This window comes from Crocodylus porosus, unplaced genomic scaffold, assembly GCF_001723895.1.
Source record: "Crocodylus porosus isolate Cpor-Errol unplaced genomic scaffold, CroPor_comp1, whole genome shotgun sequence".
In the NCBI taxonomy this organism is placed as follows: domain Eukaryota; kingdom Metazoa; phylum Chordata; order Crocodylia; family Crocodylidae; genus Crocodylus; species Crocodylus porosus.
The window spans coordinates 43,222,102-43,236,470 of NW_017728947.1; the positions used below are offsets into that span (position 1 = coordinate 43,222,102).

General features: G+C 48.9%; 1 protein-coding gene across 1 annotated transcript; it reads left to right on the plus strand.

The window, feature by feature from the left end:
- Positions 1 to 1,905: 1,905 nt before the first annotated feature.
- Positions 1,906 to 13,931, plus strand: F2 (coagulation factor II, thrombin). The gene is made up of 14 exons (XM_019551396.1): positions 1,906 to 2,060; positions 3,465 to 3,628; positions 6,594 to 6,618; positions 6,989 to 7,039; positions 7,528 to 7,633; positions 7,761 to 7,897; positions 9,961 to 10,266; positions 10,731 to 10,841; positions 11,319 to 11,445; positions 11,851 to 12,018; positions 12,340 to 12,513; positions 12,726 to 12,904; positions 13,131 to 13,201; positions 13,627 to 13,931. Exons 1-14 carry the CDS (start codon positions 1,982 to 1,984, stop codon positions 13,765 to 13,767), a joined length of 1,839 nt encoding a protein of 612 aa, XP_019406941.1. The 5' UTR covers positions 1,906 to 1,981; the 3' UTR covers positions 13,768 to 13,931.
- Positions 13,932 to 14,369: the final 438 nt, after the last annotated feature.

Below are 14,369 nucleotides of genomic sequence, written 5' to 3' on the forward strand. Positions count from 1 at the left end.
CGGAGGGAGACGGAGCTCTCCCCTGCGGCTCCCGGGGGAGAAGGGCCCGGCAGTCCCTGGTGGCACGCAGTCTCTGGATGGGGGAGAAGCCTACAATCTTGCCTCGTTCCTCAGCTGTCACCCAGCCTTTCTGCCTCTGCTGGCCCCTCCCTGCCTGCTTTCTTCTGGGAAGCTAGATAGGAAAGAAGCAGAACAGTTGTAAATGATCTCCATGAAAGCAGAGAAATGCCTCTTTCTCTGAAGTCCATTATGATGAGTGGGGAGCTCACGGTCCAGTCTTGCCACAATCCCTTAGCTCAGGACCAAAAAAACAAACCAGAGAAAAAAGAGCACAAGGACAGCCCACGACCCGCTGCTTCCCACCCCAGACAATTGATTAGCTGTGCAAAGGCCACCTGCGCCCTTCCTGGGCCATCAGAAGCACTGCAGACTGGGGTTGTTTACGCTGCTTCCTACATTTGAGGGCCTCTGGCTGATGTGCCATTTTCCCAGCTATGCCAACAACCTGTGTCCTCACAGCCCACACTTCCCTCCCTTTCCCAGGCTCTTTCCCCACTTTGTGTAATCCTCTGGATGGTTCTCATACTCTGCTGTGTGTTTCTCTAGGACCTGTCAGGCAGTCTGGACTGCATCTTGGCTCTTCCTAAAGGGATTCTCCAGAGCTCTCAGGGAGTGTTACTCTCCTCCCGGGAGGGGAGGGGAGGGAGGCTGTGGAACTGGTCTTTGTACTAGTGGCCAAAGAGTTCTCCCCCAGCTGCCCTAATGCTAATATTTGCACTCCTATCAGGGAGAGAGCAAACACTAGTTAAAGACGCAGCTAATGCACTGACAAACTGCTTGGAAAATGGTTCCCTACTACAAAGCAGTTTAAACAAAGGGATTTGTTTTTAGGAGACATTGTTCCTCCTACTTCACCAGCCTCATTTACTGCACTCTGGACCTGCTCCACGTTACTTTTACAGGTCACACATGCTGGTGAAAGTTTCAGCACTGCTTTAATGGGCTACATGCACTGCCAGCTCTTCTCCATCTCCTGGAGTCTGGTTCTTAGTCATTTGACTTCCCATTTCCAAGTTAGTTTTGCTTCCCTGTCCTGGCAGTTTCCCTGCATCTCCAGACTTTTGGTCTCTAGGTTTTCTGGGCATAATCTTACTGTCTTATTCTCCTTCCTTTTTCACCTCATTAGTATGTGCCCACTCTCCCATGGGTGCAGGATGAAGGGGGATGCCAGCTCTGCCCCTTCACTGCACAGGGTGTGGGGGATCATGTGGTGGAAAATGCAGACTGGGAGTTGCTCTGTTTAACTGGAAGTGCAGTTTGAATTCACAACAGGCTGCAACAGCTCCCTTCCTCACCAGTGAATCATGCTGCTTGGCTGTGGAGAGAAAGGAAAGGAGCTGATTTCCTGGTAGACTGTCATGGTGCTCAGATAGCAAGGGGCTGAACATGTGGATAAGCTGTGGGGTAGGGCTTGGAAATGCTTGACTCTCTCAAGGTGCTTGTCTACGTGTTGTGTCTTCTGAGAAGGTCAGACCTGGATGAGGTGAATCTGATGCTTCCCCTGAGGGTGACAGGGTGGTAGTACCAACAGCAATTAGAAACGGTGGAAACAGAGAGTTTTGGAGCTGTGTTGCTCTGAGCTGGATCAGATTGGCTTCTCAAGCAAGTCCTTTCTTGTTGCTCTGCTCCTCTTTTCCCACCTGTGACAGCATAGTGACCCTGGCCTCATGGGGGGCCTAGAAACATTTTGTTTTTGTGTTGCTCATGCCAATGAAATGATTGAAAGTGAAAAGTCACTGGAGGGGAGGGAAAAGCCAGCAGGAGGAGGGATAACAAGAACCTCATCCCCAATGTCCCTGACCACTGTGACCTCCTGGGTCCTGTTTCTTCATGTTGGTTCAATATTAACCCAGGTGGGGTTCAGACTCGGACTCAACTTGTCCTGTTCTTTCTGCATTCCCTTGCAGCCAGCGCGTACAACATGGGACACAGCAGAGGCAGCACGCTAGGCAGCTTACTGCTTCTCTGCCTTCTGCACCTTGTGCTCAGCCAGGATGGTGGTAAGGGTTGACTGGGTGTTGGGGAAAGGGAGGAGCAATGGATGGTTTGATAGAAATAAATTAGATTTCCTCATTCCCAAGCTGAAGCTGGAAGGAGGAGCCTGTGTGAAAGGCTGAGTAGCAGTCAGAAAAGTCTGTTAGAAACAGAAGGTAGGAATTAATGTGAATTGAGGACCAGGGAGAGGGAGAGTGCAGGGCTTCCCTATTGCTATGTAGGGAGATGCAGCAGACCCCGTGTCTTGAGTGAAAAGGCTGGATGGGATGGCTCTGGATTTTGTGGGGTCAATTTGACTTTGTATTTCAAAGGCCTCCAGCCCTAGAGATTCTTGCTTAGTCCTGGGCTTTGTGCTGGCCACATGTGGGCTTTGATATGCAAGAGACTGTCCCCTGGAAACATGGTTTGGCCATAGGTAGCTGTTGTTTTCTACTTCACTCCTCTGTTTAAACATGGCATAAAGGGGCTGGAAAGAGCAGGCCAACCTTTATCTCTTCCCCAGAGCACTGTGACTGAGTCCATGTGCCTAGTGCTTCTTTTCTGCTCCCTGTCAGGGCTTCTGCCTACCCTGGCTTCTCTGGTATGGAGAAAAGTCCCATCATACGTGACACCCCTGACTGTCCCCTCTTCTTCACTGCTAATTGGGTAAATGGGGGAAGGGCCATTTACAGGAACTCTGACTGGAGTGTGATTGGGTATCGGGGACTCTGAAGAGAGAGATGGAAATTGTTTCCTGGCATGACCAGTGAGCTCAGGCTGCTCAGTGATACAGACACAGCTGCTGGCATGTAGTGTCCAAGGGACAGTGAGCACTTTGGCTTCAACAAACACATGTCTCCCCAGTAGCAAGCCAAAGGAACTGCCTTGCTAGGGCAGTGATTCTCAACCAGGGTGCTGTGGCACCCTGGAGTGCCTTGAGATACTTTCAAGAGTGCCTTGCTAGCACTGGTAGGTGATGCAAAGATGATTCACAAGATAAACCTAGGGATTTCAAATAGGAATCTATACTTTAAAACATTCTGACCTGTCATGGTCTTTCTGAGTTCTTTGCAATAGTAAAACTGTTCTATTTTTTTCCATAGTTAGAAAATAAGTGAAAACTAAAAGCTAACATTTTCTATGGGGTACCTCAAGTCTAAAAAGATAGAAAATCACTGTGCTAGGGGAATATGGGAATCCAGTCCAATCATTCAGGGTGCATTAGGGTCATCACAATCCTTATAGGAAGACCAATCCTGCACTGGGCCCCAGGGATGGATCTGAAAGGTTTTGATGGGTCTCTTCCATTCTGTGTATTACACAAGAGGACAGGCAATGAGACAGGCTCATCCTTTGAGTGTTCGTGATCAGACGTGGCACCTACAAAGCAGAAAAGGCCCTAGTGACTGGTTACTGTTCTGGTTCATTAGTGTTCCTTGAGCAGCAACAGGCATTCTCGATGCTCAAGCGCTCACGACGTGCCAACAAAAACTTGCTGGAAGAGATGCTCCCAGGGAACCTGGAGCGGGAGTGTTTAGAGGAGATCTGCAACTATGAGGAGGCCTATGAAGCCCTCGAATCTACCACTCTCACAGTAAGTATGCTGCTGCCAGGAGATGTTCTCTCAGCTTGCTCCCTTAGGGAGTGATAGTCACAGAATCATACAAAATTAGGGTTGGAAGGGACCTCAGGAGGTCATTTAGTCCAAGCCCCTGCTCAAAGCAGGACCATCCCCAACTAGGTCATCCCAGCCAAAGCTCTGTCTATCTAGGTCTTAAATACCTCCAAGGATGGGGATTCTACAACCTCTCTGGGTAACCGGTCCCAGTGCTTTACAACCCTCAGAGTTTTTCCTCATATCTAACTTAAACTTCCCTTGCTGCAAATTGAGACTATGGCTCCGTGTCCTGTCTCTGCCACCACTGAGAATAGTTTAGCCCCATCCTTTTTTGAAGTGCCCCCCCCCCCCTTCAGGTAGTTGAAGGTTGCTATTAAATCCCCCCCTTAGTCTTCTTTTCTCCAGACTAAATAAGCCCAGTTCCCTCAGCCTGTCCTCCTAAGTCATGTACCACAGCCTCTAACCAATTTTGCTACCCTTCACTGGACTTTCTAATTTGTCCACATCCTTTCTGTAGTAGGGCGCTCAAAACTAGACACAATACTCCAGATGTGGCCTCACCAGTGCTGAACAAAGAGGAATAATCACTTCCCTCAATCTGCTGGCAACACTCCTACTAATGCAGCCCAGTATACTGTTAGTAATTGAACTTCATGAGCTTTCTTTTGGTTCAATTCTCTAATTTGTCTAGGTACTCTCTTGTATCTACTACTCCCCCAGCTTGATGTTATCTATAAACTTGTTGAGGGTGCACTCCATCCCATCTTCCAGATCATCATACAGCCAAGGATCATGGTTGCCAAAACACTCAGAGGAAACTAAGAGGAAACTCAGCCCCCATCCCTTAAAGAAAGAAAGCACCATTCTAGGAAATGACTCTCAGTCCCTACTTCCAATGGTTAATCCCAGTTTTGCCTTTAGTCTAAAACAACTGATAAAACTTGTGTTATGAACAGTGGGTATACAGCACAACAGTGTGGGCCTGGAAACACTGAGCTTTCACCAGCAATGATCCCTACCCATAAGACTTGCGCTGGAAGAAGCTGCCTGCAAGATGCTCACCTCACTGCTTGCCAGGGACCCCTTTGGGCCTGAACAGGGCCAGGGCTTGGCAACATTGTTGGGCAGAGTGCCAAAAACACCTGCAACCTCAACTTGTATGGCATACCAGGGCAGATGATGGGGAAGCTATGAGGGGCCTGATCCTTGTTGTGGCATTGCAGCCTCAGCCTCTTCCCCACCGTCTGCGCCAAGGCACATGCACACCGACTGTCAACAACAAGCTGGTCCAGGAATCTCATGGACCTTGGTGCAGCTGCTTGCAGCCTCCCGGCTGCCTGCCACAGCCAACCCGGGCTCTGGGCAGGCCCCTACCAGAACCCAGGCTGTTCACAGCAGGCTGCAGGGAGGCCACCATCAGCTGCACCAACGTCTGTGAAGTCCTGCTCAATTTGTTGCAGGAGGTGAATGCACATGCGCCTCAAGGAGGACTTCAGGGAAGGGTCTGGGGCTGCATGGTAAACAAGAATTGGGCCTTTTGTGGCTCCCCTGCTATCTACCCCAAGGTGCATGTGCCAAGCAAAAGGCATGCTGTGGCATGTGTATGGGGGTGGGGTTTGTCTACCCCTGGTCTAGGTACTCTTTCCTTCTCTGGCCTCTACACTCTTCTCCCAAGTATAGCCTCTCTGCCTGGTATCATTTCCTGAAGTGGGACCTTTGGCCCACCTGCCCCATGCTCTAAGGTCCAGGCTGAGCCCTTCCTCCCCAGTAGTTTATGCACATGCTTTCTAGAGTTTGACCATCATGGGTAGCCTGGTCTACATGTTACCCTATGGGACATGTGGTTCAAACCAGTAAGACACAAACTTTGCAAAGGGATTTATAAACCAAATTCCTCATTACTGTTGGACTACACAAGAGATGTAAGAATTACCTGCCTGTTTCCTCACCACTCTTGAAGGTTTCTTGGGAGTTGCTTGGTCCTTTCAAAGCTTCAGGACCAATCTCCTGAACCTCACTCCTCCATCACAGGCTTCTCTTCCAGCACTACTCTAGGTAAACCTATCTTCATAGAATTTCCTTTCCCTTCTTGTCAAAGTGACTTCCCTGGTCTATTTCAAGCCCTCATCTGATGGTCAAAGACTCCTGTCAGATAACCCTTACTTGACTACTAGCCCATATGGCAGGCAGGTTTCCTTAGGCAGTAGCTAGCTTTTTGTCTTAAGGTGCTTCTATTTGAATGGAGTTCATCAAGAATTAATGGCCCTTCACTATTAGTCTTCTGCTCATGCAAGAACTTCCCTGGACAGCACTTTTTGGTTTCAGGTTAATAGAGGGGTTACAAAATAGATGAAGGCAACCAAAATGGCCTTCCCAGAATTAAATGTTTGCAGATAATTCCACAAGAACACAAATATGAATAATATATCAAAGGGACAATACCGCGATAACAATACCACCTCCCACTGGTGCCTGATCTTGCAGGGTTGAAAACATAAAAGTTTGGGGACTGAAGCCCAGAATGGAGAAAGCAGCTGAGCCCAGGCAAAGCCAAAACTGCCAGTATTACTCACTCAAGGTGCCCAGTCTTCACTTGCCTGGGGACAAGGGTTTTAAGTGGGGTAATTCTCTGGGTAATGTCCCACCTGGAAATGATCTAGCACCTAGACATTGCAGCAATGCTGAGATAGATAAGACAGAAATGGAATAGATTGCCTACAAATTGTCCTCCCCGATTTGGAGCAGGTCAGCCCCAACATTTGATAGGGAGAACTGTGGCTCAATACCTATCTATGAGCTCTGCAGAGTTACACTTTGCTCCCTTTTTCCAGTGTGGCCTGTTCTTTTGCCAAGATGGTGCCTGGCTTTGGTTTGAATTGCAGCAGCTCAGGCAGGGCTGATACTGTTTCTCTGCTCTTAAGTGTTTGCCTTTGTTTTGCAGGCAGAATTCTGGAGAAAGTACCAAGGTAAGTTGCTCTGATCTCATTCACCATGTACAGCTGTGCCCCAGACAGCTGGGTCCTGTGCTGGGCCTACTTGCTGGGGCAGAACACCTGTACTCTCTCCCCTAGACCTTAAGCCAAGGGTGGGTAAATGCAGCCCATGGGCTGGATGCAGCCCACCAGGCCATTCTATCCGACCCGTGGGGCCCCTAAAAAATTTAGAAAATTAATATTTATCTGCCCCTGGCTACCTGTCATGAGACCCTCAATGGCTTGCCAAAACTCAGTAAGCGGCCCTTAGCCCAAAATCATTGCCCATCCTTGCCTTAAACTGACTTGAGGTGTGCTGCACACCTGGGTCCTTTTGAGCTAACAGGCTGTTTTTTTTTGTCAGTATGTAATTCCCAGAGGACAATCAGGGAAACTCTGGATAACTGTCTAAAGGGTAAGAGATGCATGAAAATTACCTGAGCCTCTTGAGATAGTTAATGCAAAGTAACCTACTTCCTTCAGAGTTTGGGAGGAACATCTAGAATGGTGAGGCGGTCATCAGGTGGGCAATTTCAGAGGAAGGAGCCACGCAGAAAGAGTCTATATCTTTTTTCTCCATCATTAAACACTTCACAAAACCTGACACTCTCCTTGGACTAACATCTGTTATCCCTAGTACACAACACATCCTAGTAACCCCTACTCTAGTAAAGATCCCTCATCACATTCTCAGCTTCCCCATGCTCCTAGCCAAAGCCCTGGGACTCTGGGTTAAGGTCCAGAAGAGGATGAGTTGCAGGGAAAGTTTGAGAGATGTGGGGCCAGGGGCTAGAGTGTATGTGAGAACCCAAGTTGGGGGGATGTGGGATGGCACCTCTGATCCCTAAAAATGCTCTTTGTAGCCCCATGGCTCTAGTTTATCCTGTGTTGCAATTCTGGCAGATGAATGTGCCCTAGGAACAGGACAGAACTATGTGGGGAAAATTAACGTCACCAAGTCAGGGATCGAGTGCCAATTATGGAGAAGCAAGTACCCTCACCGACCTGAGTAAGTTCATATCCTGCCTCCCTATATACCGAGTCCTGGCAAGGGTATGGAGGTGGCTATGCATCCTGGACTGGAAGAGCTCTCCTGGTTACTGTCCAGTCCCTACCTCACCAATCTTTTCCCATAGGTTTAATCTCACCGTCTACGGAAATGTCAGCCTCACTGAAAACTACTGCCGAAACCCAGACAACAACCCAGAAGGGCCCTGGTGTTACACCCAAGACCCCACAGTACAACGCGAGGCATGCTCTATTCCAGTATGCGGTGAGCCTCAACCCTGGGCCCTGAGATGTGGGTTCCCAGCAGGGAATAGCCTGCATTTGTGCAGATGCTAAGGACTTCTAGAAGGGGAAGGGGCTGTGCAAAGAGAGGTTTCTGGAAGGCTGGAGGGAGAATGTGCGTCCTATGAGTGTGAAAGCTCTGCTATCAGGCAAGGACATGTAGATCAGCTGCCCCTTCACCCATCTTGGTTAGGCTCCTCTGAAACTGTCTTCTCTTGACTGACCTAAATAAAGTTACTCTGAGCTGCCTCATGGTACCTGTGGCAGTACTGCCATTGCCAAGGACCCCAAAATCTCTGACCACAGGCTTCCAAATCACAAGGCTTTGAACATGCAAATCCTCCTGTTTGGTTCACTTCCTGGATGTTTTAATCTTATACATAAAATCCCCCGCTCCCCATGGGTGTGAGGTGCTCTGGGAGTCAGGATTCCACTTCAAATAGGCACCCAGATGCAGGTGCTCATTCCCCACCGACTGTTTCGGCCTTCTCCAGTCCCCTCCCTTGCCTGATGAGAGAGCTGCTGCTTCATGTAGTTTCTATGCTCTTCAACCTTTGACTCTACCTTTGCTGTCCCTGTTTCCCACCACTCTCCTCCAACCCTCCTCTCTGTCATAGTTCAGTGCCCCTTCCTGTTAGACCCCCTCTTCCCGCAGTGTCCTCCCTGCAAAGTGGCAGCCATCTTCCCCAAACACACAGTGGCCTCAGGTTCATTAAAACCAGTGGGAGTTTGTAGCTATATGACTGGTAGCAGCAGCACTTTCACATGCAGAAGTTGCAAGGAAACAGCACAGCAGCTATTTTGAATAAGGGAAGTATCTAGGCTGAGACAAAGATCATTTGATTTCCCCCCCCCTTCCCAAACAATTAAGGTAATCAGGAAGCACCACTGCTTCCCTTTCCCATGACAAGGAATGGCCATCTAGCCCTCCTCTGTCAGCTTTCTCAGCCTTTGTCTGACCCATCGCAGAAACGTTTACTAGCTTTTACCCATCATTTCACATGCTTGCTTTCCAGCTGACTGGAAGCCTTTCACACACAGTGAGCCATAGCAGGATGGCTCCCCTAGGGAAGGGCAGGCTCTCTGAAACTGGGACTGAGCCAGCTGCTGCTTGCAGCAGTGGGTGCCATGACACAAGTGTACCAGTTCTACTACTATGGCTGGTGGTGGAAAGACAGCCCTTACCAGCACCACCCCAGCACTGGGTTCCCATAGTGGCAAAGAAGTAGAGCTGAGCTGGAGTATGCCTGGTACTGGACCAACAGCATAATGGGGAGAGATGTTAGATAAGCTCTCAAACACAAACTACCCTTCCTGTAGGGTTGCAAACTCTGAATCTTTTCCAGGAGGTTTCTGGAACACCAACGTGCCCATATCATAAAACGTGAACTTGTATACATCAGTCACGGATTACACTGCTTAGACTTGATGTCAGGGAGGCAAATGCACACTACTATTGCATTTTAAAAACCTACCAGCCTACTGTATAAATCAGATTCAACATTTAATATTTATTTTAATGAATGCCCTATCATTTATCTCCCAGGTGACTCTCCTGGAGATTTGTATCTACTTCCGGGAGACTCCAGGGCAATCCTGGAGGGTTGGCAACCCTACCTTCCTTGCTGACTAGAGAGCTGTGGTGGCTGTAGATTAGAGACGGCTTCCTGGGTAACTTCCTATAAAGCTTGTTACTAGTTGTTCCTGAGCTGCCAGGTTGCGGCATGAGTACAGACATCCTTCTGCTCTGGATTTCTGCCTCTGTTTCCCCAGTAGCACCTGTGTGACAGTCCAGAGCACCAGGAAAGTGGGAAGAGGGACAGCTTCAGTAACACCTCACATTGCTGCTCACTGTAGTCTCCCATGCATGGATGGGATTCAAGATGAAGTGCTCTCAAGCACAATGAACATCCTATGGAGAAATGGGATATACCGAGGTAGCTCTGAAGCCAGGTGGAAGCCAGGCTGTAGTCAGATCCCAGTAGCCACCCTTCCCACTGCAGGGCCAAGAGTCTGATCACAGCTGCTCCGTGCTTTCTTTTTTAGGGCAGGACGCAACTACAGTCCCATTTAATCCACGGTCCCACCCACCAAGCCCAAGAACAAAGCAGCCATGTGTGGAGGAAAGGGGGGTGTATTACACTGGGAACCTCTCTGTGACTCTGTCTGGGGACAAGTGTCTGCCATGGAACTCAGAGAAAGCAAAGGAAATACTCCAAGGAAAAACGCTCATCCCAGAAGTTTCACTAGTGGAGAATTACTGCCGGAACCCGGACGGCGATGAGGAGGGTGTCTGGTGTGTGACACAGGAAGAGCCAGATAACTTTGAGTACTGTGACCTGCACTACTGTGGTGAGGAGCCGTGGAAGGGTGGGAGGTGGTGCTACTAGAGCAAGGATGTTGGGCTGGCTGGTTAGAGGCAACCTACACTAGCCAGTGGAATATGGCACTACAATGAACGGCCTAGGTCTGAGGAAGGAAACTCAAGCAGCTTGTGGTGAGGAGGGCGTTGGGTGGTCCAAGGGCTTGTGGGAGGCCATATGGATATGTCACCCTCGGGTGGAAGTTGATGCAGGGTTACATGAGGTTAGCAGGATCCCTTTACTGGAGAACAACCTCCCCCACTCACCTTCCACTTTGCCAGCCACCAGGATGCTTCTTGTTTGCTCTTGCACTGGCCCAGAAGTGTGGGCAGAACTTGACAAATTGGGTCTTGCTTTAAACTACAAGGCTTGTACTAGCCCCACTGAGCATGGGAAGGGTGCAGCCCATTGCAGCCTTGCCTTTTAACATGTCTCTCTCTCTCTCTCTCTCAGACAGCCCTCTGGACAACGTTGAGGTTGAGGAGGCTGTATTCATAGGACGGACGAGTATCCCAGAGTATAAGGTCTTCTTTGATCCTAAGACTTTTGGTTCAGGTGAAGCAGGTGAGCAAAAGACCCTGGAGGCCCAGCCACAGCACCAAGAACACTGGAAAGGGGCAGCTACTTCCCACATTGCAGTCGTCTTCAGAACACCAAGTCTGTTGAATGCTGTGCTGAAAGGAGGAATGGGGGCTAAAACTATGTTAGGCTTTGTCTAACACCTTACCTCCAAGCTGAACCTCCAATTACTGCAGCAAGCCTTAGCTTTCCCCTGCAGGAGCTGCTGAAGGGGAGCTCCCTGCACTTAGAGCAGAGTGCTATAGATGGTACAAACATGCTGGCTGTGGAGAGCTCTCAGACAGTCCAGTCCCAGTCTCTCCCAGCAAGAAGCACAGGAGAGAGTGGGGCATAAGCCATAACTGAGCACAAAGCTACTAAATGCTGTAGTTTCAGGCTTTCCCAGCTTAGTATACTGGCTGTAGACAGGCTCCCTCTATTGTGAATTGGACAGAATAAGAGCCAGGCTGCCTGTCTTCCCAGATTGTGGCATCCGCCCTCTATTTGAGAAGAAGAACGTTGCTGATAAAACAGAGAAGGACCTGCTGGAGTCCTACATAGAAGGCCGGGTTGTGAAGGGGGAAGACGCAGAAGTTGGCAGTGCTCCCTGGTAAGTGCTATTTCTTCATGTTATTTCCTGTGACTCTTTCTGCACTCTTTGTCTTCAGCTCAAGCCAGGACAGTCAGCTAGCACAGAGCCAGCATTACCTCTGCTTGTAGCCTGCCTAGAGGATGACTTGGTAGTACTGCTACAGCTGGGGGAGAGACTCTCTACCCTATGGCGTGAAGTCCACAGTAGTCTGCAGACTGTTTCCAGCACTGTTTCCAGCCCAGGAGCAGGTGGCTCTACTGGTAGCCACAGCAGGGACTAGAATAGTCCTTAGTTCTGGGTTCTCATAGCTGGACATGGTCCTGGCTCGGCACAAACTCTGCCACTGCTGTGAAGCACACAGAAACATTCAGCCAGCTGAGCTAGTGGTCCTAAGAGAAGCTCTCTCCATCCCTATCCCTCTAGGCAGGTGATGCTCTTCAGGAAGAATCCACAAGAGCTGCTGTGTGGGGCCAGTCTCATCAGTGACCGCTGGATCCTGACTGCTGCTCATTGTCTTTTTTACCCACCCTGGGACAAGAACTTCACCACAGATGACCTCTTGGTGCGCATTGGCAAGCACTACAGGGCAAAGTAAGAGCTTTGATGGGGAGGTCATCACTGGAGTTTACCAGAGAGAAAATGAGGCTAGGGTCTGGGAAGGATGCCATCTAATACCCAGAAAACACCCTGAGGACCTGACTAGTGTCATGTGCTTTCCTTTGCAAGTGTGCTCCAATGCTGCTTGCTGCTGCTCCCCAAGCTCCTAATCAAAGGGAGATCAGGCTGCCTCTTTGCAGTCCTCCCTGGGATCCTTTTCCTATTGTACAGAGAGAGGGTTTCTTGGTGGAGGGCACAAGTCATCTTGAGCAACCCAGGGCAGTCACTTTTCTCCTTCCTCTGGGAACTGTACAGGTATGAACGGAACCAAGAGAAGATAGTTTTGCTGGATAAAATCATCATCCACCCCAGGTACAACTGGAAAGACAACCTGGATCGAGACATTGCACTGATGCACTTGAAGAAACCTGTTACCTTCAGTAACTTCATCCACCCCATCTGCCTGCCTACCAAAGAGATTGTGCAACGGTAACAAGGCTACAGTCTAAAGTCAGGAATGGGGGGGTACCTTTGGGTCACAGTAAAGAACTGGAAGGGGGCAGCTATAAGTAGGCTTGGTGCAACAGAGTCAGCTGGTAAGGTGCCCTTGCCACAGGACTGAGGATCATCAAACCAGTAGAGAGGGAATGCATCATGTCACTACGTGGCTGTAACCTCATACCCTTGTTTCTTTTTTGCAGCCTAATGTTAGAGGGATACAAAGGGCGGGTTTCTGGCTGGGGAAACCTCTTTGAGACCTGGAGCTCTACCCCTGCTTCCCTGCCTCCAGTTTTGCAGCAAGTGAACCTCCCCATTGTTGCTCAGCAGAACTGCAGGGCATCCACCAAGATCAAAATCACTGACAACATGTTCTGCGCAGGTAGGTGTGGGCGGGTATGCCTGGAGAAGACTGTTCTCTTGCTCCTGCGTTTGAGATGAGAGCAAGGGTGGTAAGCTGGAAACCGCTGGTTAGTCCACATGGCTAGTCTCAACGGCCGTGCGGCAGCTAAGGATAGAAATGGAAGATGCCCAAAAGGTGGTGGAGGAAAGACTACTCCTTTCCTCTCTGATCAGATGCCTTTTGACCTTCTTTTCATGGCCTACAGGTTACAGTGCTGAAGATACCAAGAGAGGGGATGCCTGTGAGGGGGATAGTGGAGGCCCTTTCGTCATGAAGGTATGTACAACAAGCACCAAAGGAGCGGTCTGCTCCTGGGACATGTGGCAGGGTCTCTCAGCCAAAGCCTTATGTTCTTTATGGCAGCAGTGACAATGGAAAGCCCCAGATGGCTAGTACTGCAGTTACCCTAACACAGCAGATCCTTATCTTATTCCTAAAACACATTTAAGCCAATCCCACCCAGTTCCTACAGACAGCAGTGCACACTGAGGTCCAGCTGTTAAAGAGATTACTGGTATGCTTCCTGTGAAATCGGTTAAAATTGTTTGCAGTGAGAGTGTCTGCCTAAGCCCTCTGGCAGTCTAACTGCTCAGTACTATCTACAAATCCAGCATATTAGAGTCCTGGTTTATGAAACTCCCATGAAATCTTGTCTCTGTGACTCTTTGGAGAATAGTAAATTTGTTTTCCTCTTCCTTTAGAACCCTGATGACCGCTGGTATCAGGTGGGAATCGTCTCATGGGGAGAAGGATGCGACCGTGATGGTAAATACGGATTTTACACCCACGTATTTCGCCTGAAGAGGTGGATACAAAAAACCATCAGCAAACACGGGCAATAAAGGAAGGTCTTCTCATTTCTCCACTGTTTCCAGCACAGTTTCTCTCTGCTTCGATGTTTAGAAATACAGTTAAGGTTTTTTGCTTAAGATGGCTTGAGATGTACAAAAAGGAAAAAGATAATCTCTGGAAGTAAATTTACTAATAAATAAAGTGTTAGTATTAACAATCCTGCCTTCTTTCTGGGTGGGAAGTCCTGAAGGAACACAATTTTAGAACTACTTGGTTAATTCATGCTCCCACAAGTATGGATCTGAGCATTAGCAACATTGTGAGAAACTCTGCATGTAGGTAGCAAGCTAACTAAATTAATCCTTAAACCTCCTTACCCATTCAGTTTCTAACATGCACAAACATAAGGTTGTGGGAAGTATAGTCACAAACTAAGCAGCTGATGGTGTTTGTCCAAAACAGTCTCTTGTCCCTACCTCAAACTATGTTCCAGCTGATCCAGAAAAAAAACTATTCTGAACATAGAACTCCTCTCAGTGGTCAGGATGTTTTCTGTATTAGCCTGAGGAAGGCAATGATCAACAGTGAAATGATGAGTTGAAGAAGATAGCTCCCAAATAGGTACATTCACTTCTCTTACTGTCTGCTATAA